Raw genomic sequence first — 25,603 nt, 5'->3', positions numbered from 1 at the left:
CAACATCAGGAGGTCACTTCATTTTGAACCCTTCTAATATAATTGTTTCAGTGCAAGAAATGCATGAGAGATCTACAGTATATTGTTAAAAACGCCTGAATAGCCTCCCTTCTCCGCAATTATCTCTGCCGTGAAGTCATTTGGTGCCTCAAATGTGAAGCAGCTTGAGTAAAAGTAGCAATACCACTCAAAGGGAAAATGGTTAAAACATACAAAGTTAATATCAACAGCTGGTAAAATAATATTGAAAGTGCTTGATTTTCTCTCAAAAGGCAGCACAAAGCCTGACACAGATATCAAAAATAAAGGAACTTCATGCAGAAAAATGTCTCCTCAGTGTCACACTATATTATATAATTACTGATGAATTCATGTATTCATGAGTAACATTTTACTCTGAAAAAATTTAGAGTTTTATATTTTGTTTAGTTGGAGTAAAAAGCACAACAATTCCCTCTGAAATGTAGTGAGACACATGCTGCAAGTAAAGTATCTCAAATGAGGAGACATTTCTAGTTAATTTGAGGTTCGAGGGCTTTGAATGTCAGTATATCTGCACTCTTTTTTTCCCCGGTATACATTTTGCATTCGCGTACTTCACAGCTGACTATTTGCACCATCTATTTTCCTGCCCTACAAAAGCCATTAGTTGTTCTGTGACTCACACTCATGTAGAGCTTTACTAATGGCATGCTGTTCTAATTTTACCAACAATACATTGTGTGGATGCTTTTCCATCTTCAGACAGATTGACTGATGTGAGTGTTGCCATTCTCTGTTTCACAAAGTTTCATTGGAATGAACTGTGGATACTTTATTTCACGAATAAGGACTTTCTCCCGATTCACGCTCAGTCTCCCATTCTCCCCCAATGAGAGCACAAATCCCCCCGAAAAAACAGATACTGTTCCAGGCAGCAGCGGGGGGTGAGTCTCAAATCCTCTGAGTATGATAGATTGTTTTACCACAGGAATTGTGATCTATAAACAAGGAAACTATCTTTGATCCACAGTCCCTGGCCTCGGTATTGGAGTTTGCAGCACACACACACACACACACACACACACATTCAGAGCCAGCTGATTTACATCAGCAGTCCAGCAGCCGTCAGCCTCCTGCTGCTTCCACTGCTGTGGCCTCTATCTCTTTATCAGCTGCCTACGCATGCCTGCACTCCCTCACCATCCTTCCACCTCTTCTCCCTGATCATTCCTGACCAAAAGATGGGAGGAGGGGGACACCACTTAAACAGTCCCCCCCTCCCCCCAAAACACACACACTGTGAGTTGTACCTCCACACTGCCTCTCATGAATTTACATGTATGACTGTAGTCATTTGTAGTCAAACTGGGCCTTGCTGGGTTCTGTGTGTTAAAACCTGACCACGAACCCACGTGCAGTGTGTGTGTGTTGTGCTTTTACAAACACTTGGAGGCAGTAGAGTGTCATCTCTATCATTTGAACAGCTCCAGATTCATTTTCTAACTGCTTTGCATAATGACGAAACATTTTTGAATGAGCTAAATCAAAACTCATGAACAAATAACCCATTAACAAAGAGCTAAAAGTGACAGGAGCTGATGTGACGTGACGGATATTATATCCACTTCACAGAATCCAGACTATTTCTACATGCTCTCTCAGCATGTTAATCCTCTCCTGCACTCTGAAAAATGAAAAATGAAACTACCGTCCTCCTGGAAAGACATTACTTAATAATAAAAGAAGACGATCTCATCAGTAGAGATGGGGTTTATTTGTACGTCTTGTTAAAATAACAGAACAGTAACGACGTCACGACTCTGTGGTGTTAGGTAAGTGGTTGATCCAGTTAAAAGCAGATTAGCCGCTGATTCACATGGTTGGCTTTTTCTTGCATAATTAGACTGGAATTCATTTATAAACAGAAAAACATTTCAGTAGGCAAAAATATAAACTGTAACACGGCAAAGTGGTATTATTAAAAGGAGGCAATTTAACTGAGCGACACATCTTCAGTGTCCATTGCACAAATCTGAGCTATTTGTATTCAGTCACTTGGCCTGCTAATGGAAGCACAGCCCTACTGTTTCATATTATCATGGTTTATGAGTCATTTCTGTTGTTAGCCGACATCTCAGCTTCATGTTTTCCCTTCTAGCGTTAGCGTGTGCCTTCTTCATTTCTCACAGTATAACAGTGAAACCATTTTCAGAGCCCCACTCTGTCTGTCCTGTAATTTCCCCACCTCTTTCCTTCTTCATCTCCTCCTCTTCCTCTGACATCTCTGTTAACCCCCTCTTTGTTATTTCTTCTCACACTCCCTCTTGTGCCATTCGGTACTCAAAGACGCTGCCTCTCTCGGGGAAAGTCTCATTCAAGCGCCTGCGTTTGGTCTGGGGTTTCCTGTTTGTATCCTCCTGTCGTCCATATCCCCCTCCTCCAGGGGTGTAGAGGCAGAACATGTCCTGCAGGGGGAGACACACAGACAAAGAGTGGATTCAGTGAACAGATCATCAGTTTACACTTATAGCTGCCTCATCCCGCAGGTGCATCTTTTTACCCCGGGCTGAATGCTGATGCTGGTTTTGGCTCCCAGGTTGAGGACTCGGCCGTCTGCTCTGTGAAGCAGGTTCAGCCCTGCTGCACCATCCTCACCTCCTATCCAGAGATTAGAGAGAACAGAGTAAGCAAACCAAATAAATAAACCTAGCATCATTTAAACGGGCTGCTGAGGATTTTTGTAGGGTCAGAGTTTACCCTGGATGCCGTAGGGGCGGGTGGTTCGCCTCTCGGTCAGTACAGACAGAACCACCTTGCTCCTGAACAGGAGTTTTCGCATCACGCCGTCTCCACCGCAGTATTTCCCTGCACCTCCTGAGGCGGGCCGCAGAGAGAACTGCTCTAAAATGACTGGATATCTGAACACCACATGGACAGCAGCAACATATACGTGAATATCAATAATATCCAACACAGCAAATCTGTAAAGTAAAACATGTCCCACCTCTTCTCCAGAATCTCGGGGTCAGTGATGCGAGTGTTGGTCATGTGACTGTGAACTCCACTTCGCCCATTCCACCCTGGCCCCGCCCCTGCTCCCCCAGCAACTGTCTCATAGTAACCTATCCTCTCACTGCCGAATGAAATGTTGTTCATGCAGCCCTGATGGAGAGAGGAAATGACAATAAATAACCAGTGAAAATATTACATTCTCTACGCTTTATCGCAACACTTGAGCATAATCAATGTCACTAATAAGCAAAGCTCCCCAAAATATTGTGCTGTTGAGCATTTTTTTCATGTACAAATCCAGTTTTTCTCACCTGCGAAGCGGCGCACACCTCAAACGCCCTAAAGATGACGTCAACCACCCTCTGGGATGTGAGTACATTTCCTCCAACCACAGCAGCATTCTGGGAAGGCTGAAGGATTGAGCCAGGGGGTATGATGACTTTGATTGGTGCAAGACAGCCCTGGATATGACGAAAGGAGACAGCTGAACGATAAGCATTTAAAGCTTAGCTTTTTTTCATGACAGTAGAGGAAAAGACGGAACAGAAAAGATGGAATTTCCTGTGCAGGGGTTAAAAGCATTTACCAGCTTTACCTGATTCAGAGGAATGTCCTGTCCGACCATGCAGCGCAGGCAGTAGATGAGGGCAGAGAGGGTGATGGCGCGTGGAGCGTTGCAGTTGCCCCAAACCTCTGTCCCCGTCCCTGTGAAGTCAAACACCGCACTGCCCTGTGGTGATGGAGGTTTATGGATTTTATTGCACAGTCACTCTGAGAAAAGAAAGACCCGACGTCTTGTTGAAGCAAGTTCCTACTGTTTACATCTTTCTCCCTGCTCACCTCCTCTTCATTAATCTGAACCCGCAGTCTGATCGGTGTCCCATCATCCATGAAATCCTCCGCCTCCACCTCCAAGGAGCCAGTCTGCTGCCGTCTACGACGCGCAAAGTCTCTCAGCATGTCCCTCACTGCCAGCTCTGCGTTACTCTGAAGCATCAACACAAACTGTAGTGATGCATCACCAGCAGAACTTCAGTAGCACCGTTTCTTTTGTGGCCAGAGTTACCTGAATGTATCCCATGTAGGCCTGGACCACAGCTAACCCGTAGCTGTCAATCAGCTCCCCCACCAGCTGACTGCCTCTCTGATTGGCTGCCACTTGAGCCCGCAGGTCTGACAGGTTGTCATGGAGATTACGAGTCCCAGAGCAGTCTGGGTACTGGGCCGGAGCCATCAGAGCTTCAGTTACAGCTGATATGGAGACAGAGAGAAAAGGCGACAGAGGATTCCAGAGGGGAGACAAACAGAGCAGAGGAGTTTGAGCTCATTAACTACATACACATACATTTGTATATGGACACAAATACTCAACTGACCCTTTCTCAAACCATACAGCAAGGTATTACATTGATTTATGTCCTTGCAGGAATTGTTAATGTATCAGTTTGTTTTTCTTGTTAAAGCTCCAGCATTGTTGCACTGTAACACAGCTGCAAGCACCGGCTACTTTAAAAACTGACCTTGATGGCGCATTCAAAGACAGTCTGATAGAAGAGATAACAGTATGCTGTCAGCTATTTTAGTTATTTGGCTACAATATGCAAAATCACTGTTACAATAAACACTCCTCCACAATATGATTTAAAAAACACAATGTGAGGACTCTTTATCTTGACGTGTCAGCAGCTCTCTATTATCTCTGCTCCCTCCTTTCATCAGTCTCTCACATCCATTCTTGGCTCTCCTCCTCCTCCTCCTCCTCCTCTCTTACCCTCCTCCTGGAAGACGCCACCAGTGACGAGTTTAAAGGAAGTGAAGACGGCCCCCTCCTCTTCAAGGGACTTAGAGTGTGGGGGCATGGAGCCTGGAGTGATGCCTCCAATGTCAGCATGGTGCCCCCTGCTGGCTACAAAGAACACTGGCCTGCTCACCCCCTTCATATACACCTGGGGTGAAAAAAAGGTGGAGAAACAAGACAAGTGTAGGTAAAGATGAAGGAGGAAAGGAAACATATGTGGTAAAAAGAAAAGATAGACAGACTGACTGGTGTGATGACTGTGAGGTCCGGGAGATGGCTGCCCCCCGCACATGGGTGGTTACTCAGAATCACATCCCCTTCTTTCAGCTTGTTCCCCAACGATTTGATCTGTGTAGAGAAGAATTTTGGTGTTAATCCTTTACTGTTTCAGCAGAATGTCTTAGCTCAGAGACACACATCCCTCACCTGGTACTGGACGGTCTCTTGCATGGCCCCCAGGTGGACAGGGATGTGGGGTGCATTGGACACTAAACCACCGTCTGGTCCGAACACAGCACAGGAGAAGTCGAGACGTTCCTTGATGTTGGTGGAGATGGAGGTTCTTTGGAGAACTCTACCCATCTGTTCTGTAGAGGAAGACAGACGGAACAAGCTAATGTTTTCTGTCCTCAGTGTCCTATTGTCCCGCAAACAATTCGTCACTACTTCCTCGTCCTCTGTAGATCTACCTGCTATGCTCATGAAGCGGTGGGAGAAGATGGAGAGCTGCACAGTGTTGAGCTCAGTGCCCACGGCGCAGTGAGGGTCAGAGCCTACGGTCACGCAAACATCACCCCCTTCTGTCAGATGGGCCTCACAGCACGGCTCCACCAGGATGGTACTGATGGAGGGAATAACAGGAAAGAAACACATATTTATATGAACAAGTTGGCCTAAAACAAAAAAGTGGAATTATCTGAGCATGTGTCTACAAATTCATGGAAATAAAGTGATTAAGGAAGAAATCAAAATTTAAGACCTTTGAGACTACACTTAAAACTTAAGTGCATCATATTCAACAGGTTTTAATGTCCTGACTTAAACAAATGTAAAAATGCTGGGATGCCCTTATCATGGTTATTGGGCCCTATTGAGTACTTTATCACTGGGTCCAATACTGAGTCGGATTCGATACTTCTTTACCTTCATGTTAATAAAATATATATCTGACACATTGAAATAACAGCTGCAGCCTTCTACGTTAGAACCCATTTTACTTTTTACAAGCTACTTGGTCCAAACACTGAGGGTCTCAATTCAAAACTGTTAGCCTGATAAACTTAAATGATGGATATGCCTGCCTGTTTTTGTCAATGATGATGGCTGGTCCCTGGACACTGTGACCACACGGCAGCTCCTCCCATAGATACACACTGGTGTCCAGGTACCCCTCCTCAAAGTAACACTTGGTCATCTACAGAGCAGAAGAGAGAGAAAAGAACCACATGATGACTATTTTCAGACCAAGAAGTTGTATTTTGTTATGGCTTTTAAATACTTCTGAATGATTTAATTGTTATCTATTAAAGCGCACTGTATGTGAAAGGAAGCAAAGCGTATTAAACAGTATTATAAGAGTGTGTCTGTGTGTTTACATGATATGTAAAGCTGTGTGTGTGTGTGTGTGTGTGTGTGTGTGTGTGTGAATAAGAGAGTCCATGTACCGTGACGGGTTTAGCCTGTCCGTGTCCCTTCTTTGTTTCATACACCGATTTGATACCAGATTTGCCACAACCCCTCACTCGGATGTCATCAACCATGATGGGTCTGTCTGGGATAGTGAATCCAAACTCCTTCAGGTAACTAAGAAAAAAACAGAGGAGGTGTCACATAAGAGAAGGAGAGTGATTAAAGTTAGAGGAGCATTAGAAACAATTAGCAGTGTAAAAAATGTCAGCTCCAAAGCTTATCTCCTTTGGAAAAATGACATTAACTTGGTGTGTTTGCTTATACAATATCAACAGAGGGCAGAGAGGAGGAAGGGTGGAAATGGGAATGAGTTATCCACTCAGCCAGTCGCTGAGTACATGAATAAACTAAATGAATCATTGAGGAAATGAGTAAACAAAGAGCTAACCGCTTGGTGAAGGCACTGTGGAAGTCTCCAGCTCGACAGGAGTGGGCGCTGCGGGGGTGACCAGCAGCAGTAACCATGAGAGCACAATCGGTGCCCTCGTAACGCATGTGCAGGAAAACTTCGGTGGTTATCTGACCGCTGAGGAGGACGACAAACACATTACTGCATCATTACTTGTTAAGAAAAGGCACATATTAACACACCCACAGCGGCATATGGTTAACTCCTGTCCGTGTGGTGTTATGTGGGTGCTGACCTGGTGAATCCGCGTGCACACAGCGTATCCTGGCAGCGTTTTGAGAGCTGCTCCACCCTTTGATCGAGCTTGCTGAAAGACTGCTGCTCGTACTGCAGCGAGCACGGCTCCTGCACCTCCTCCACCACGTCAGCGAGAGCCAGGCCATAGGCTGACAGCACGCCGCTGTATCTGCAGCACACACACACACACACAAATGCATATTACAGCCACACATATGTACAGGAATACGCCCTCACACACACGCAACATGGAAACACAGCCCATGCCCCTCACTTATGTATGAAGACGGTCTTCATCCCCAGCGCTCGGGCGATAGCACAGGCGTGTTGGCCACCTGCACCCCCGAAACATGCCAACACATGTTGAGATGTATCATGGCCCTTAGCCTGTGAGGGTGTGGGGAGGTGGGGGAGCAGGGAGAGAGAAAGAAAGGAAAAAACACACGTTTTTTAAATGTTTGACTTTTTTTTTTTTTAAGGGAATATAGGGCTGATTTGTAGGATCAGATCATTTGTTATCTAACGTATTTGGTTGCAGATCTCATTTTAATGTCAGGTGTTAGTGGGTGACAGTGTAACTGTTCTCCAAGTTGGGGCTGAGACTTCAAACCCTAAAATACCTGTGTCAGAGCTCTGATTGGCCGGCACATGGCCTCATTGGCAACGCGAATGAATCCTATTGCAACCTCCTCGACACTCATCTCTGGCGTGCTGTTGTGGGAGTGGTCGGCCCCATTTGTGCTAACCTGCAAATGAAAACATAAAAAAATACTTAAGCCTTATGATTGATGCTCACTGACAGAATTATTGAAACTGCTCGATATTTCAGTAAATATCAGTGCCTGTGTTTGGTTAGAAGACAAGAAGAGGTTGATCTCCTGGGTCAGATGATGGAAATGCTTCATGGTTTCTTCCAGTGACAGTGGTTCGTTCTCCCCGGGCCCAAAGATCTTTGGGAAGAAGGAGGGGAGGAGGCGACCCAGAGCTAAGTTAGCATCGGTGACAGTCAGGGGGCCACCTAGGAAAATCCCACAGGATATGTGTTATGTTTTTCCATATTAAGAACACATGTTTAAAGGCGGCGGTTGTGTAAAATGTTTCACTTGGTGTTTCAGTCTTGTATTTTATCTTCTTTTATGTAATTCTGTGAGAAGTGTGCGCACAACAGTGGGAAGGCTCTGGAGATCATGTTGTGTGAAATGGAGCTAAGCGCTACTCAACTCACCTGCAGGGAATGTCAACTGTGAGGTTGGAGTCAAGTTTATTTTGTTAACACACACACACAGCTCCAACTGAGGACTACGAGGCAGCAGGCTTCAGCTCTATCAGCTCAAACTTGGACGTGTGCCACCTTACAACAGTCATGCAGCTAAATCAAATTATCAGTGCAGAAGAAGTGGGAATGAAGGAACGGGACATGAGAACAAGAAATCCAATAAGAAGGGTGGATCAGCTGGATGTACGAGAATGATTTACAGAGAGGGTGAAACCACTGAAGGCAGGGAAAGTGAAATAAGGGAAGCAACGGTGGAGGAAACTCAAATAGTCTGTTACCTTTTCTGTAACAGGCCGGTCCTGGATGTGCACCTGCAGACTCTGGTCCAACCACAAACATCCCTGATCTGAGAGGAAACAGGACACGTGTGTGAGTGGATTGGCAGGATGACAGTTATCATATCAAACCTCAGACTTTCCCAGCTTTACCACTTCTGATGAAACTGGCCATGTTTTCCATAGCTTCACCTGGGATCTACCCTAATGATGCAGTGGGTGTATTTCTTTCTTTCTTTCTTTTTTTTTTTAAAAAGGTGAAGCATTACACATGCCTCACTGGATAATCATCCACCAGAAAGATACAGGCGCATAAATGAGAAAGTCACTGTTCAAAAATGCAGTTGGAAATATTTACCTGCTCAGTAGATCTAACTGGATCTATAGCAGTCCAAAAATACAACAAGTGGATCAAAAGGTGGGTAAAGACTTATGCCGGACTGACAGACCTGAAGAAGAGTCGTGATCCTCCGCCCGCAGCCACAGTGTTGATGTCCAGCTGAGGTGCCTGCAGGGTGACTCCGGCTGTGGTAGCCTCAAACACGTGTTCATACTGGCCAGCGTAGCGGCTTACGTCAGTGGATGTTCCTGGAGAGAAAGACAAGACAGAGGGAGCATGAAAAGCTGCAAAAGAGAGCATTTCTCCAGCATCAAACACAGAAAGACCACATAAAGATTCATTTTTCTATAATCTTTCTAATTCCCCCTACTCACCGCCCATGTCAAAGCCAATCACAGGTTTCTTCTCCATCTGGCTGTAAGAGGTGATGGCGTATCCCACCACACCCCCCGCTGGCCCAGATAAAATGGCTCGTGAACCACAGAACTGCTCCATGGGAGTCAGACCGCCATCTGACTGCATGAACAGGACGTCCACATCCTGAGGAGTCAGAGATGGAAGAGATCATTTCAATGAACAGATGAGACAGGATCTTACACAGATATCAGTGAGCTACGGGAAGATCTAGAAAATTCTGTGGGTGGAGGCCATGATGGACGTAATTTAAACCTTTATAGGAAGCTATGCAGGTATTTTGCATCAACGCACCTTCAGGCCATCCTTGAACCCAGAGGTAAAGCCTTTTAAATACTGATGAATTTTGGGAGTGAGGTAGGCGTCGGCGCAGACGGTGTAGCCCCGAGGCACCGCCCGCACCATGGGCATGACCTCGCTGGACAAAGACACCTGGGTGAAGCCCAGACGACGCGCCAGGGTGCCCACTGCTTTCTCATGATCAGACCACCTGAAGGACAGAGACGCACAGGGGGAGGAATGAGGGTGGAGCTGGACTGCAAGTCCAACAAGGCTCTTATGCAATTTCACAAGGGCTCTACAACATATTGTGTCTCTTATCTTATCACTTCAAGGTGCATTATGCAAGAGGAGGAAACCACATGTGACCAGAGCAACTGCTAATTGCTGCTAACTGTAGCTGCCTTTAGTTAGTTAGTTAGTTAGTTAGTTCAGTTAACCAGCTAGCGGGCCGATCAGCTGACTCTGCCCGGACTGGAAGCTGGGAGCACTGGGGTGTAAACTATGAGTAAAATACAAGCTTCCACTCAATACACCACATGGGTTGCATAATTGAGTATACAGTAACAAAAAGAATAAAAAAGGATGTAGTATTTACGTGTACGAGTGCAGCAGGAGGACAGCCAGACTGGTGATCCCGCGAGACAGAACTCCTCTGAGGTCTTTTTCCACTTGCTCCAGATCCAGCTCCCTCCACACCTCCAGGGTGTCCCCAGTGCTGCCTGAGACACACATACACACAGATGTAATCAGGATTATTTCAAATCATGCAAAGCATGCAAACATTTACTAACACAAAGTACAGCTGAGGCTGATAGGAAGGCCATTGAGGGGAACATGAATGTGTGCAGCAAATTTCCTGACAATCCATCAAATAGCTGAGATATTTCAGCACTCTTACAAAGACACCATGTGGTCGTGTTTCACACCTGTGACAATACGTTTGGGATCTTTCCTGGGCAGCTGGCAGCCATCTTGCCCGAGGACGACTCGCTCATCCACCTCTATTACCTCTTCATACAGCACTTCAGGAACCGCCACTTCCTGTATGCACACACATTTATATCACCCAGAGTGTAATTAAGCTAAATACGCCTCCATGTGTTTGTCATACATGCATAGATTGCCTATACTGTACGTATAGATTTAGATTTAATAGATTTTCTATTGCTGTTTTTGACAGCTTAATTTCCACGGAGTGGGATCAATAAAGTTTTATCTTATCTTATCATATCTTATCTTAACAGAGGATCAGCCTCAAACATAAGTAACCTATTATTATATCCATTAACAGCAACTGGGCTGGAGACAAACTCCAAGCCCTGCCCATGGTTTCTGTCACACAAGATAATGACTAAATGCAGCATCGCAGGACACTAGACCCCACGTACAGCATATATAAGAAAACCACCATTACAAACCAAATCAAACAGCTTCGGCCTGGCCTGTGTGCCAATGTGCAGCAAGTCCTTGAAGCCCTGCGTGACCAGCAGTGCAGTCCTTTCTCCCTCTCTCTCCAGCAGTGCGTTGGTTGCCACTGTTGTGCCCATTCTGATCCAGCCAATCAGAGAAGTGTCAACCGGCCGGTCGCGAGGGAAGGGCCGCCCTGTTTCCTGCCAAGAAATTCACACAGATATGTGCAAATCATATACTGTTCACACAGATGATCTGGTGGTGATGTGTGTGCGGTTTAATTGGCATCAGCAGAGGTGTGAACTCGAACCAGGCGGCTCATGTCATGGGATGATGTTGAAACTGTGACCAGAAGTAAATTTAATGAGGAGCACATAAGCGCACTTTGATTGGTGAGTGAGTGGAGGGCAATTCAAACAGGTTTTCAGTCCAGATCTAGGCCCTCATTCTAATATATACATAAATCCCATCACATTACCTCCTCCAGGACTCTGCGGATCCCCTCGGTGGGAGCATCTTTGTAGTTCTGCGGGTCCCGGGACAGCAGCTTCAGGACTCTCTCTCGACCATCAGGCAGCCGGGCAAACACGTCGGTGAAGGTGCCACCCCGGTCGATGGCAAAGTCGAATTTCCCATTATTCTCAGCCATAGTGAAGAGAGAGGAGAGCTGAGTCTGTGACTAAGTGGAGTCAGAGAAGGTGAGAGAGGGAGAGATTAGCTGGATCCACTCTGTAACACAGGTCTGCTCACAATCAATACAGTGACACAGCTACTCTGCATACTCGCTGCCTGCATTTCTAATCAAACGCTGAGTTTCTCTGCTGCCCTCCTCCCACTGTGTTTTCTCTGTCCTTTAAGCTGCAGAACTCCAGGTTTATGTTTGGGTTGACATTTGGCTGCCCAAGTCACTTTCGCTCATTCATACATTCCTTGCTCATCCATGCATTTCCTACACCAGAGGCCCCCAAGCTTTTTTTTGCGCCACGGACCAGTTTAGAAGCGAATAAAAACAAATTATTAAAAATCCAACTCACCATTACCCTGAATGTAATTGTTGTAATTAGTGGGAGCCCTGCGCTTGTTTCTCTTCAATGAGAAGAGAAGAGAAGAGAAGAGAAGAGAAGAGAAGAGAAGAGAAGAGAACTTTCCCGGGTCGGTCCCGGCAAAGTTCCGGGTCGGACCCGGGCAGGTACCGGGTCGGTTCTCGGGTCTGGATCCTGGCCCGGCTTGTTGTTGTTGTTGTTGTTGTTGTTGTTGTTGTTGTCATTAATGTGTGTGTGTGTGTGTGTGTGTGTGTGTGTGTGTGTGTGTGTGTGTGTGTGTGTGTGTGTGTGTGTGTGTGTGTGTCGGGTCGGCCCCGGGTACATTTACCGGTACTGGTCCGTGGCCCGGTGGTTGGAGACCGCTGTCTTACACTTACTAATGCACCTAAACGCCTCACCTGACGCTTATCTTTGTCTGAAAAGTTACATTTGTCCATATTAGATTAAACATGTATTGACACTTTTATCCTGGCTTGCCTCCCCTCACTGTCACATACTTGAGATAATAATCCAGCAGCACTTTTAGTGTGAAGAACCTCATCAGTAGACCGACAAGTTTCGGCTTGTGGTTTTCATCAGGGTGGCCACAAGCCGAAACGCTAATAAGCCTATACTGTGTACTGAATGAATTGAATTGAAGTGGAGCTGCAATTTTAATGAAACATTGCATCACAGCAAAACATGCAATTCCAAGAGAAACTCTGCAGTGACATTATGAACCACACAGTGACCGCAACACCACCAGAAAGTCCCAACCTGCACTCAAAATGAGCTCTAAACGACATACTTAAACGGGTCGTGGCGTGGCTACAACCCTCTCAGGGTTTGCCGTCTAGAGGAGCATGCATAGGTTGGATTCACAACGAAGGTGAAGACTCAACGATCTTTCCCCGTCGCGACATCTTTACTCACCTGTCCGCCGCTATCGGCTGCACCGGAAGAGCGTGAATGTTTGATAATCCGCGAACTCTCAGATCCTCCTCCGGTCGCCTCTCCGGTGTAGTTACGACAGGACGTCGAAGACCGAGTCTGTTCAACGTGCTGCTTTCTGGGCTTTAAACTCCGCCCTCCTGCGAGGAGCCCATGAAGTCATCTGACGAACACTGACTTCAGTCCTGGGTGGATGTGTAAAATGTCCAGTTTTCAGTCTGTCTAGTGTCCATATGTGTTTATTGACTGACGGTGTCCATTGATTGCTAAATAGGATAAGACAGTTTGATTCATTCCAATGTGTCTGTCAGTCTGTAGTACCTGTGACCGGCCGACAGGTGTCAGTGTCGCTCTGTGGACACGTTCACCGCAAACAAACAAACAAACAAACGCATCCTTGGGACGAGTCAAAGGTAAAAGTACTAATTATGCAGTAAAATGCTTCATGTCAGCGTTTTCCTATTAACATGCTATTTGATCAATGCAGCTGCATTAATGTGGTCAGAAATGTTCCTGAATTTGATGGTAATCCAACACAATCTGGTGCTTCATGGTTCAAGGTTCAAGGTTCAAAGTTCACCTAATTGCACATTAAAACAAACTCAAAGAAGTCTGAGTTTAAAGAGTATTTATTGATAATTAAGGCACAACGGTACATCAGCAACACAGAGCTGATATATTTCTAACACAAGTAACAGTGAAGACTTTTCATGGCTTGTCAGTGCTGGGCAGTAGTGTAGTCGAGAGCATAGTCTGGTATCCGGAGTTAATCTTTTTCATTGTGGTTAACAGAGAGTGCAGCTGGTGAGGATAGTCGCTCTTATCCTGCTCAGGATCGTATATGATACCTTGTTAAATTCCATTAATGTATTAGAATAACAGATTCATGCATAGATGAATTAGAAAATGTGACGATACAAAGCTTTCACATCAATAAAATACTCTGTTAAGTACGCTGGCTAATATCACCAAATGCACCCTATCGTTTGAGTTCCTTCCCAGGAATCAGAGCTTATCAAAGAAAACCTGTTCACATGTGCCTTCTCTTACAGAAAGTGTTCAAGTATTGCAATCAATACACTGTGCTATTTATTGATTATGTCATCACACAATACTCAGCTGGTCAGCAGTACCACAGTGACCTCTGTACCCGTCCTTGTTAAACACAGAAGCATGTGAGCGATGAACTCATGCAAACTGGTTCCACTCAAAGTCAGGTGGTCAAACAACAGATGAGACTCGGATTCACAATCAGACACATTTCAAACGTCTTTGGCGACAAGGCGTGCGTGCAGACTTATCACACAGACACAAAAAAATAGAACCATATATAACCACTCTATACACCTGTTTGATCTATCTCAATGCAGAAAATTGCATGTTGAAGACACAACAATCATTCTGTTACGTTTCCCAGAAAACGTCATCATGAACACCCTGTTACAGCTTTTGTGCACAAGAATAAGGCCACCTCATTTTAATGCAATCATTCTTGGCATGCAACTACTATCACAGAAAACGACACACCTGTATGCCTACATTTGCAGTGCAATCATTTAAAAAAGCACCACAAAGTTAATACACTTTCCCTGCACACTTCAAACCACCTTTATCATCATTTCTTCTGAACACTGTTTTACTGAAAATCCCACAGCCTGCATTTGCAGGTTTGTGAGAGGCAGAGCGAAATGTTAGCACTTCATTTCTGTTATTCGGATTGCTGAGAGGAAACTGAGAATGTCTTCAGTTTTAATGAGGATGCACTGTGCAACCCCAATTCCAAAAAGTTGGGACACTGTGTGAAACGTAAATAAAAACGCAACACAGTCATTTGCAAGCAAACTGTTTCCTGACGGTTTTACGAAATGTACTGCCTTTGTCTTTGTGCTGTTTTCAGTTGTGCATTTATCTAAAGGGATTTGCAAGTTATCACATTTTTTTTATTAATGTTTTACACAGTGTCTACACTTTTTTGGAACCGGGGTTGATGCAACAACCATATACAATCAGTTCTGGCTGAATACACTTTTCTATTCACCCCTTTTCCACATTTTAGAAAAGAGTTTGTTTCAAGTGGAGTCTCTCATTCCCTTCTATAACTGACCACTCTTGAGACCCTCAGTGGCAGTTTTGGCATTTAGGATGACATTTCTGATTGTTGACGTTGCAGCGACATCCTCCACTGGTGTCTCCAGGACCCTTGGAGAGGATCAGAATTAAGAGTTATCAAACCTTTTGAGTTACCTTGGAAATAAAAATGTTTTAACCACCATATTTTGGCTGTATACCATCATTCAAACGCTTTGCTGAAAGAGAGTGACTTGCACCTTTAGGATGTGTATTCGTTCTTTTGGGAGTTTATCTAGCTGAGGTTTATGAACCGTACTTCCATTCCACGCTCAAATCTTGAGGGTGTAGGAGATCAGGCAGGTACACTAGGAAAGAAATATGCCACAAGGAAAGGAGGGAAGGATTTCTTACCCTAGGCCCCCAGCGGGGTCCTCTGGTTACCCAGCAGATCTCAGTGTGACAGACAGTGCAGCGCAGCCAATCACATCCATCCCTCTTCTGCACGATGATGCCACACTGAGGACAGTGCATTGCCTCTCCTGACTGCACAAGAGTCTGTTTGCGAGAAGATGGAGAACAAAAGTTGAAAGAGGAAATAAGAGAGGATGTCAGATGGGAGGATGTGGTAGATGTCAGTTCCTATATGACCTGTAAGCACGTTGAGCACCATCTAAGAACATGATCCATCTCTGCACTTAATCAGGGATTGGCTGTACCACTGATAAATGAGACAAGGTCTTTCTCTTTCACTGCATATACATAAACACAAGTTTCTATTACAGTTCACCTTCAGTAGATGTGTCGTCCTCCTGGCAGCAGAGTCATTTATAGCGCGGGCTGCAAGATCATCCTGGTATTGCTTACAGTTCATTCCCTCATGGATAGACTGAGGAGAAAAGAAACAGAAATAAAGACTAATATTCCCAAGTGTTTAAACTCACTCAATGTCTCTGATGCATAAGCATATCGGTCTTTAAATAGCAGCTAGCCTGGCCTAAACTGATTGTTGCACGGTGCAATCCTTACCTCTGTTTGTACCACTGAGAAACTATGGGAGTCAATTATCAAATACGATGTTATTTGTGTGTGTGAATAGGTTTGTATTCCATACTTTGCAAATCAGACAGTTGTGTTTCCTGCAGACAGGACAGTGGAAGACATTGACCGTGTCCTCGTACACACACCAGCCCAGACAGTCTGGAGTGGCGCAGTGGTAGCTGCCCTCACATCGAGACTCTGCCACCGACAGTCCCCTTTGCAGCCAGCGCTCGTACTCGTCTGCTGGCACCAACTGTAAAGGAGAAAGGGAAAATACTAGTTGATGTAAACAGGTTAAAATCTGAGGTGCAAAGAAAACGAATGCAGGTGAAAACTGATTGATTAGCTGTTATTTCAAATCTGATTGTCTACTTCTGCCACTAACCATCATGCTCTTCAAGCAGAGGCTACATTCTAAACATCCTGGCTGGATTACAGCTTACTGTTTAACATTTAGCAGCTGGAGAGGTCGGCTAACTGTTGCTTCATGTCAGCTGAAGCTGCTGAAGGCTGTCCACAGCGAGACGAGCCAAAGTCTGGCCTCAAAACAAGAAGCAGAGCAGCAGCTTCTTGGCTGTGTACCGTTGAAAGGAGCTTTTCTTGCTTGATTAAAACATAATTCACAGTGACATTTATTTACATATTCTGATGCTTTGGGGTGCTAATACTACCTGCTAATATGGCAGTTAGAAAGGTATCGTATCTTAACCAGGTGTATCAGAGTAAACACTGCATTTGCTGGTGTGACTCACAGCTCTGATCTCCCTCTCCTGCAGGGAGCAGGTGCAGGAATATGTGTCATCTCTGTAGGGACAGGACACCTCCGGCTCCTCACTCAGCATGATGACTGAACGTAAGCACTCTCTGGATAGGCATACACACAAACATGCAGATACTGACAGGTCTGACTCATCAGAAACATGCTGGATATTCAGACAGGCTTTTTAAAACCCTTTTTTTTCTCCCTCCCTGGCCATGACACCACCTTTTCACCACCTCCTGAACCTTACCTGCAGAAGCAGTGGAGACACTCCCTCAGCAGGACCCCCTCTCCAGGCTGCAGGTCCACATAGCAGATCCTACAGTCCACAGGCTCTGGGTTAGGCAGCAGGTCCTGGCTGTCCATCATCACCAGCCGGGCAAAGTTCTCCCTGCGCTCCTCTTCCCTTGCCTGGCACAAGGGGTGGTGTTGTGGAGGGTTAAAGGAATGTTCAGCAAACTGTTTCCCTTCAGTTTTTGTTACAAGGCGCATTGAGATCGGTAATGCATCCTCACACACATATACACATGCAAACACACACATTGTGTATAAACACTTTATTTTCATCTGTTTGACAGAGTATATACAATTAGCAGTGCAAAATTAACATTCAGGCTAATACATTCAATTTTGTGGCAACCTCTGCTCTTTAGGAGTTCATTAAAAAAAACACTTGATCCTGACAGCCAATAGTGAACATGATCATCCAGCTGAATGGTCAATATGAGGAAACATCTTTCATACTTCTCACTAGAGATTCACCAATATCTCTTGCGAGGGCTCATACCACTGAGCAAGGTTACTGGGTTAGCCAGCTAACTTCGGGCTTCACTCTGTGTTTCTGCAACCACGAAGCTGGGTCAGTTTTAACTGGGCTAAATCACCATGGTAAGCTATGCTGCACGACTAACCTCCCCAACCATTGACCAATCAGCTCAAAAGAGTTAACAATAAAGTGACAAATAATACAGAGAAATAAATATTTTTATACTTGGGTTGAATCATTCTTGCTGTTCCAGGCTTCAGACTCGTCCGGTCCAGTTTCAAAACCACATTAAATAACTACATAATTATGATTACAGCTGCATTTCAACTGTGCAAATGTTATTTCATTCCCGACAGGAATCCTGACAGTGTCGATGCTCTCACACCCTCATTCCCTCCCTGCATCTCAGAAGAACATGAGGCGACTGTGACAACTGGAAATAAAAACCATACCCTCTTGTCTTTTATAAGAACAACCATCCACACACCTCAACATTTCCCATGATTATCTACACGACTAACTACTCTTCCTCTTCGCTCCACTCTCTACTTTTTTTATGTGCATCACATACTGTGCTGTATTGTACTATTATAACAAGTATAATAATAGTTTGTTCATCAAGCACTCACTCTGTACTGACATATATAATGATTCCCACACTTCTTTATAGTCTTTAATATTTGGAAACACTTTTATGGTGTTTCCACAGCTTCTACTACTTTCTACTATTTGCTTCTTGTAAGTGTAAATCACATGAACACGCTCGTTGCTGGGCAGGAAAACCCACAGTTAACAGAACTAGCTGATAACCAGCTTCGTGATACCAGATGGCTCAGGGTAACCCTGACCCTTTTTGTCATTATGTTTTTGTGACAAACTTAACTTTAACTTAACTTTGAAATGTCAATATCGACCTTCAAAAGTCCAGTATCAGTCAGGTTCCGCTCTTCACCAGAACAGAGTGGACACATTTTCAGGAAACGTGAAATCAGCTGTTCTCACGCAGTGTTTCTTTAGTGTAGGATCTCATGAAGATGCAAAACACTGGAGCCGGGAATGCACCTGTATTGCTTCTTTGGCCAATACTACGCTGAAATAAGGCTTCAGTGGTTTCAGTGCATTTCAGATGAGCTCACGGTAGAAATAAGAGAACCATATGCTTCCAATTCAAGCATATGTACATACATATAGTATTATGGCTGATGATTTGTGTGATCTAAAGGTGAGTGTCTGACTGCAATGGAAAAGGTGCTACAAGCTGAAACTGTTGAAACATAAATAAACATGGACTGTGTCTGTGTGTTCAGTAGTCCTGGTCCAGGTTATACAAGATTGAGTTGTTTTGAGCCCCAGCACTCCTCAGCAACTCTCTTCTCCCTTTCTCCTTCAAAAAACAAAAACAAAAAAAAACAAAACAAAAAAAGAGACAAAAGAGAAGAGAGTCAACCTGAGAGAGCCTGTAAATTGTGAACTTTGAATTTATTTCATACTTCCCTCTCCTTATTTTCCTATTTTTTTCCCCAATTTGGAGCCCGTACATACAGCTGGATGATTTTACATGTAAGACAGTGGGTGCATGCTTTGCTCGGTGGCACAGGTGTGAGTGTGTTTTCGTACCTGCTGGTACTGTCTGATAGCCTCCTTCTCCTGCTGGATTCGCCGGAGTTCCAGTGCATCAGGTCGGTATCCCCCGGGGATGATGTAGTTCTCAGGGCGGTTTGTGCTGCAGATCTCACAGCCCGGCCGTGTTGGTTTATTAATATAAGTGCAAGAAGGGCACGACCAACCCTAAGGGACAGAGTGGGGCTTTTATTCTTTGCTCTCACCAGTCAATCATCTTTGTCAGCATTACGTCTATGTTTTAATGTTTGAGACACAGCACTACATGCGTGTCTGTTACCTGAGTGGAAGCTGTGTTGGGGCTCAGTGCATCATTAAGTTGAGGCATCTCTAGGTTGATGAGATCTCTGATCTCGCTGATGTTTCCTCTCTCTGAAACATTAAAGGAGCAAAAAAAAAACAGACATCCAATAAGCAAAATACCTGCAAGTGAATATGTGTGCCCATGAAGCTTATGTGTGAATGCCTTCATGTCTCTGTGCCTGTAACATTTGATACACCATAGCTCTTAAAGAAATAACACTGCACAACGACATGGCTATGCAGATTTAAATTGGTCTATTCTTACTTTTTCCATTACAGCGCACTACATTACATTGTAGTTTCTGATGCGAAATCCTCAGTTCACCCGGGTTGCAGAGCCTAGATAATATCTTTGGTATTGTAGCATCTGATTTTTTTTTTCTTAGATTTTTTGCCTTTTGATTTTATTGCCTAGTGCAGTTGAAGAGAGACAGGAAGGGGGAGAAAGAGAGAGGGAATGACATGCAGCAAAAGGCCCTGCATTGGAAACAAACCTGGGTAAGGACACAGCCTCAGCAGAGCATCTGATTTTACTTACACAGTACATTATAAAGCATTGCGCTTGCTTTGTGTTGCATAACGGTTCTAAATGGGTCATGCAAAGGTTATGACTAACGAGAATTCCTGCCTTGCGGTTGTATGCCTTTGCCAACCAAGTCAAGTCGTAGTTTACATCCATGTCTGTCCACACTCAAACATGTAGTGCATTCTTTGGGGAAAATTGAAGTAATCACTATATTGACATGTATGACCCCAGTGAGTCATTCCCAGTGAGAAACATGCTGTCTTCTCTTTGAGACTGGTTTTACAGAGGAGAACAGAGGACTGACAGAGAGCTTCATCACATGGTGCAACATCACCTGAGGCTCAGTATCAGCAAAACCAGTGAGCTTGTGGTTGACTACAATGCTTCAAATACGGATGTTGTGTGGCAGAAACAACCACTACATCGCTCTCACTAAAGCCACCAAACTCCATTTATAGAAACAGTAATTTTATCAATGTAAAATACGTTCACTCAAAACTCATCTGGTTTATTTGGAGAAAAAAAAAGAAACTTCATTCACTGATCTGGGAGAGAAGGTGGACATCAGAAAAAGCAGAGGGGACGGAATATTTTCACATCTAATTCTGGAACTATTTTCACCAGACATCATGACTGCAGAGACTTATGTGTGTCAGATTCAACAGATTTCAGCAGATTTTGTGAGTGAGACAAAACCCACATACTAACGTCTTCACTCACCCGTATTGCTGCTGGTATGGAGTCTGGGAGGTAGGGTGGTGTGAGGCCTCCGGTCCAGAGATGAGGGGCCATTTGAAGAGGCAGCAGAGAGGGGAGGAGTGGGGAGAGACAGAGATGGAGGACTGAGAAGAAGAGCACTCTCCTGGTCCTGCTGGAGGATCTGGAGGGTCAGGCGAGCATGGCGGGCCGATAGGAGGTACAAGAAGGCTGTGTCACCGTCCTGATGAACCCCATATGAGGCCAGCGAGCGTTGGTCGGTGCAGAGACACTGACCAATAACCCAGCGCTGCACGCGTGGGTGAAAGCCATACTCAAGAAACATCTGAGGTGGTAGAAAGACAAGAGAGGAAGACTGTGAGACAGAACCTTTTAGACTGATACTGATTCTTTGGGCTCTTTCAGGCAAATGTGATTTGTGGTTTTGGATTAAACTGACATGAGTCTTTCAGGACACAAATGAAGAAGAGAGGCAGACTTCAGACTCACCTGCTGTTTCAGCGCTGCAGTAGTCATGTGTGGGAAAACTTTGACAGTGACGCAGCAGGATGAACAAGAATCCTCAACTACAACAGCCAAGCTGTCAGATCAAATGAAACGAGCTATTAGCCTCACAGTTTGTGTAAATTGTCATAATCTATGTTGTTATCACATTTTAAAACACAAAATTAAACACACAAAAAAGATTAACATCAACCATCTAGCGTGTTTCTACATTTTTTAAAATCATAGTAAATAACGATAATGCTCCTACTTGACTTCAGTGTCTTCATAGCCTCTGGTGGAGGGTTGAATCTTGAGTGCGGCATGTTGTCTGGCCAGCATGGCAGCAAAGACAGACGCAGACTGCATGTCACCTGCTTCTATGGCTCGGCTCAGATCTAGGCAGGTTTCCTCTACAAAGGGATACACACATACACAAACACACACAAGGAAACAAAAACAAACACATACAGATGAACGTACTGAAAAGTGTGTGGGGGATGCTGTCATACCTCTAAACAGCCTCTAGGGGGCTATAATATATTAATAATAATGATTGTAATAATGATAATAATGATTCAATGAAGGAATTCAATGATTGAATGAATGAGCAACTTAGTTATACATACATAGCCCAAAAATAAAAAAATAAAAATATATTTATATTGGCAGGAAGACGTTCAGTGCACACACCTGTTTGTTGCAAGGCCAAGCTGTTCTGAGGATCGGGACCATCCAAGGGGCGCTGGGGACCATTATCTTGAGGGGCGACTGCAAACAGCAACATAGTCAACAACAATGTAAAGATTTCCTTCTAATTTTGGCTGTGTTCTTATCATCAGAACGACACGGTGAGCACCGTCTCTGATCCACACATGATCAGAAACTCTTGCTGATGACGAACTGTGCTCAAATTGCAAAACACAGAATTTGGAATAATTAGAACTGAAAGCACAGAAATTGGGAAATAACAAAACTTTTCATGAGGCCCTACAGATGAGCCTTGTGTACAGGACATCGAAAGGGACATTCACAGGGGAAATTTTCCTGTCAACATTTCCTAATATTCTGTTTCAAGTTAAAAATATGAGCCTGAGATAGTGTCAATGTTAACTGTGTTTGAATAAATATCAGTGTCAACCCAAAGCGGTTATGAAAACTGGCTTATTACCAGTTTTTATCGTTCCACAAGAAGCAAGCACAGACCAATCGACTGAAATCCTTCTGAAGCTAAAACATGAAGCTTGGTCACAGTGGTTGAGACAGACTTCAGTGATGTTAACAAGCATCAAGCAGGGCAATGAAAAGCTCTTCTGTTCAAACACATAAATAACCAGTTTGATGCAAAGCTAAATTTGCACAAACTAAGTTCACTACAGGGCAAATGAATTCCACCAAGTGAGGACACACAACAGGGGTTTCTTTTAATATCGTGCTGTAGGTTTGAAAAGGCTCACAGGATCCTGTTTTGCTGACCTCTGTGTGCTTCTTTCAATGAAGATATCACCACCGTAGCCCACTCCTGGGCCTCCTGCTCACAGCGAAAGTTGAAGGTGATGCGATCATGTGGAGGTGCCGCCAAACTCAGCTCGTGGCACTTTGGTGACTTCACCTCATAATTTACTGTCCCCAAATCGAACTCAGCAATGGTCTGGAAAAAGAGGGAGAGAGAGAGAATGATAAGAGACGAGATAGGGAGAAATGGGGAGGGAATCATGGGTGACGTTGCTCCAAAACAAGCACTATGTGTGCCACCGCATGTGACAGCCCAATTATACTGTAACCTACTTCAATAGAGATGTACTGTTCAAGTATGTAACTAAGAAACAGCACAAAGACAATACATTCAATGTTTTACTTGTTTTTTTGTAAATATCTGCTTATTCTGAATTTAATGGCAGCAACACATTTCAAACAAGCTGAGACAGGAGCAATAAAAGACTGGGAAAGACGTGGAATGCTCCAAAAACACCTGCTTGGGACATTCCACAGGTAAACAGGTTCATTGGTAACAAAGTAGTAAGTATACAGTTATCAGCGAGAGTATCGTCCCTATTCCTCTCAGTTTATTTGCTGTTAAAACAACATTATTGTTTGAATGTGCATAGAGCAGGAAGAGTGAGGGAAGAACGAATGGACGGGGGACGTGTGGTGACTGTGGGACCTGTGTCTCTGTTGTCGCATTTGGCGCTTTTTAATGTGCGACGCATTTTCAATGGGAGACAGGTGTGGCCTGTCTACTAGTTTGTGCTCTTTTACTTTGAAGCCACACTGTTGTAACGTGTAGAATGTAGTCTGGTGTTGTCTTGCCGGAATGAGCAGGTTTTGCTTCAAAGCCTGTCTGCACCTTTCAGCATTAATGTTGCCTTCACTGATGTGCAAGATCCCCACGCCATGTCCACTAACACATCCCCATAGCATCACAGAGGCTGGCAACAACCTGGACGGTCTTTTTCCTTCTCAGCTGTGAGGACACGACGTCCATGATTACCAAAAACAATCTGAAATTTTGACTCGTCAGACCACAGCACTCTTTTCCACTTTGTGTCAGTCCGTCTCAGATGAGCTCAGATTCAGAGATGTCGGCGGAGTTTCTGGATGTTGTTGATGCATAAAATCGCTTTCATTTTGCACTTTGTTCAAGTCTTAACTTGCAGTTATAGATGCTGTGATGAACTATGTTTATCAGCAAGAGTACCCAAGGCCATGTAGTAGTTTCTTTTATACAATCAGGTTGTTTTTGCAAAGCAGTGGCACTTGAAGGATCTTGATGTCATAAGCATTCAATGTTAGTTTTTGGTCTTGCCCCTTACATGCAGAGATTTCTCCACACTCTCTGGATATTTTGATGATATTATGGATTGTACATGGTGAAATCCCTTAAATCCTCACTATTGTGTTATGAGAAACATTGCTCTTAAACTGTTGGGCAATTTTCCCACATGGTTTTTCCACAAATAACTGACAAGTATGTAACTTTCCCATATAACTATCCGAAGTGACCAACACTCAAGAACCAGCTGATGTCAGGCTTAATCATCGGATGGCTACGTGCAAACATGGTCGCCAGATTTTTTTTTTTAATCTATTTATCAGTTTTTTTCTTGTGAAACACTAAACAACTTTACCTTTTCGGGACGATAAAAACAACTCTAAAAATGTAATTTACAAGGCATAATGACAGGGCATTTTTGCACCGAAAGTCCCAAGCAATGCTTAATTACCAATTGGGCCAAGCGGGCATCTACTCCATGGCCCTTGACCCTTATGGGGCCCAAAGTTCACAGTGTGGCAGTGAGTCTGAGGTTACTGTGACTTAGATTGATGATATGTAACAAAAATAGCTCTTTAACCCTTCTTTATGTATCCATGTCTCCTCCACTCAAAGACACACATCTCAAAGAGCCCAACACCACTGCTGTTTGCTGCTGTGAACTCACCACAGTCCGGCCAGTCCCGCCGCTGTCTTGGAGCGACAGCCGGAATTCCCCGGATTTCCCCGGGTCCATGCTGAGCTGCAGGCGGAGTGACTCATCACCTGCTCCCGGAAGACACAGCGGCCGAATACCAGAATGGCACACCGACACCCGAACCGACATGAGGACGGTCTGGCAGCCAAGTTGTGCCTGCGAGGCCCCATAGTGAGCGGGGAGGGCGGCGGACTGGTCCGGTGTGTAGCCGGGGGTGTGAGTCCAACCGCCTGAACTCAGCGACATCCTGCCAACAGACTCATGTAGAAAACAAACACGAACACGCGGGGGTCCGGGCGCTTCGCCGCCTGTCCCACGTCGTCACCTGCCCCTTTGCTTTGACTATCCTCTTCGCGGTGTTTTTTTTTTTTTTTTTTTTTTTTTTACATCATATCTCGTCGCTGGTTATTAAACAGCCACACTGACAACAGGAAGCAAGTGCGTAGTCTGACAACTGTTTGGAGCGACTTCCACAAAGTGTTGCTCACGCTCGAGGTTTCACTTCTGTCTTCATCCGTTTTCGCTATGGCGTCGTTTTGGGCAGGTTTAGTGTTTCTTTCCCGCTGCGAGGCAGTAACAGCATGCTTCGGGATGTCCCGCACCTTTCTGACATCAAGGTTGTTGACAATAGTTTGGTACTGGTGACGCTGGGAATTCTGCGGGCGCGTGTGCTTTCGCTTCGCACTGCGCATGCGTCGCTGGTGGGGTGACGTATGTTGTAATAAGGTTGTTGCTTTAATTAGAAATATGGCA

The 25,603-nt window shown here is 44.6% G+C and overlaps 2 protein-coding genes across 3 annotated transcripts; both read right to left on the bottom strand.

Annotated features, from left to right (window-relative positions):
• Positions 1 to 1,735: 1,735 nt before the first annotated feature.
• On the bottom strand, positions 1,736 to 13,147 carry oplah (5-oxoprolinase, ATP-hydrolysing). Of its 2 annotated transcripts, XM_076760890.1 has the most exons (28): positions 13,080 to 13,147; positions 11,603 to 11,803; positions 11,133 to 11,324; positions 10,641 to 10,755; positions 10,310 to 10,433; positions 9,727 to 9,922; positions 9,393 to 9,558; positions 9,128 to 9,266; positions 8,682 to 8,749; positions 7,970 to 8,145; positions 7,748 to 7,873; positions 7,402 to 7,514; positions 7,126 to 7,296; positions 6,870 to 7,007; positions 6,457 to 6,595; positions 6,094 to 6,206; positions 5,482 to 5,633; positions 5,219 to 5,379; positions 5,039 to 5,140; positions 4,766 to 4,940; positions 4,061 to 4,245; positions 3,835 to 3,981; positions 3,590 to 3,724; positions 3,306 to 3,455; positions 2,987 to 3,144; positions 2,740 to 2,900; positions 2,543 to 2,640; positions 1,736 to 2,447 (listed from the first exon to the last, which is right to left on the bottom strand). In XM_076760890.1, exons 2-28 carry the CDS (start codon positions 11,771 to 11,773, stop codon positions 2,295 to 2,297), a joined length of 3,924 nt encoding a protein of 1,307 aa, XP_076617005.1. In that variant the 5' UTR covers positions 11,774 to 11,803; positions 13,080 to 13,147; the 3' UTR covers positions 1,736 to 2,294. The 2 variants fall into 2 exon arrangements, with proteins under 2 accessions (XP_076617005.1, XP_076617006.1); XM_076760891.1 differs by lacking the exons at positions 1,736 to 2,447; positions 2,543 to 2,640; positions 2,740 to 2,900; positions 2,987 to 3,144 and having other exon boundaries at positions 3,321 to 3,455; positions 3,590 to 3,699.
• A 563-nt stretch (positions 13,148 to 13,710) lies between these two features.
• Positions 13,711 to 25,520, bottom strand: shrprbck1r (sharpin and rbck1 related). Its single transcript, XM_076761808.1, has 14 exons — positions 24,821 to 25,520; positions 22,857 to 23,031; positions 22,074 to 22,151; positions 21,652 to 21,793; positions 21,387 to 21,477; positions 20,901 to 21,222; positions 19,632 to 19,723; positions 19,349 to 19,519; positions 17,216 to 17,376; positions 16,958 to 17,069; positions 16,279 to 16,458; positions 15,955 to 16,053; positions 15,579 to 15,722; positions 13,711 to 15,296 (listed from the first exon to the last, which is right to left on the bottom strand). Exons 1-14 carry the CDS (start codon positions 25,094 to 25,096, stop codon positions 15,216 to 15,218), a joined length of 2,124 nt encoding a protein of 707 aa, XP_076617923.1. The 5' UTR covers positions 25,097 to 25,520; the 3' UTR covers positions 13,711 to 15,215.
• Positions 25,521 to 25,603: the final 83 nt, after the last annotated feature.

This window comes from Chaetodon auriga, chromosome 21, assembly GCF_051107435.1.
Source record: "Chaetodon auriga isolate fChaAug3 chromosome 21, fChaAug3.hap1, whole genome shotgun sequence".
NCBI lineage: Eukaryota > Metazoa > Chordata > Actinopteri > Chaetodontiformes > Chaetodontidae > Chaetodon > Chaetodon auriga.
The sequence above is the reverse complement of the archived record's forward strand: the minus strand, read 5'-3'. Positions and strand labels throughout refer to the sequence as shown.

Coding starts and splice junctions, on each gene's coding strand:
- shrprbck1r (XM_076761808.1), bottom strand. CDS start 25,096: ATGTCGCTGAGTTCAGGCGGTTGGACTCACACCCCCGGCTACACACCG. Junction 17,377..19,348: donor CTATCAGACAGTACCAGCAG/GTACGAAAACAC, acceptor CCCTTGTGCCAG/GCAAGGGAAGAGGAGCGCAG. Junction 15,723..15,954: donor GGACGACACATCTACTGAAG/GTGAACTGTAAT, acceptor TCTCGCAAACAG/ACTCTTGTGCAGTCAGGAGA.
- oplah (XM_076760890.1), bottom strand. CDS start 11,773: ATGGCTGAGAATAATGGGAAATTCGACTTTGCCATCGACCGGGGTGGC. Junction 7,515..7,747: donor CAATCAGAGCTCTGACACAG/GTATTTTAGGGT, acceptor ACACCCTCACAG/GCTAAGGGCCATGATACATC. Junction 2,901..2,986: donor CCCGAGATTCTGGAGAAGAG/GTGGGACATGTT, acceptor TGTGGTGTTCAG/ATATCCAGTCATTTTAGAGC.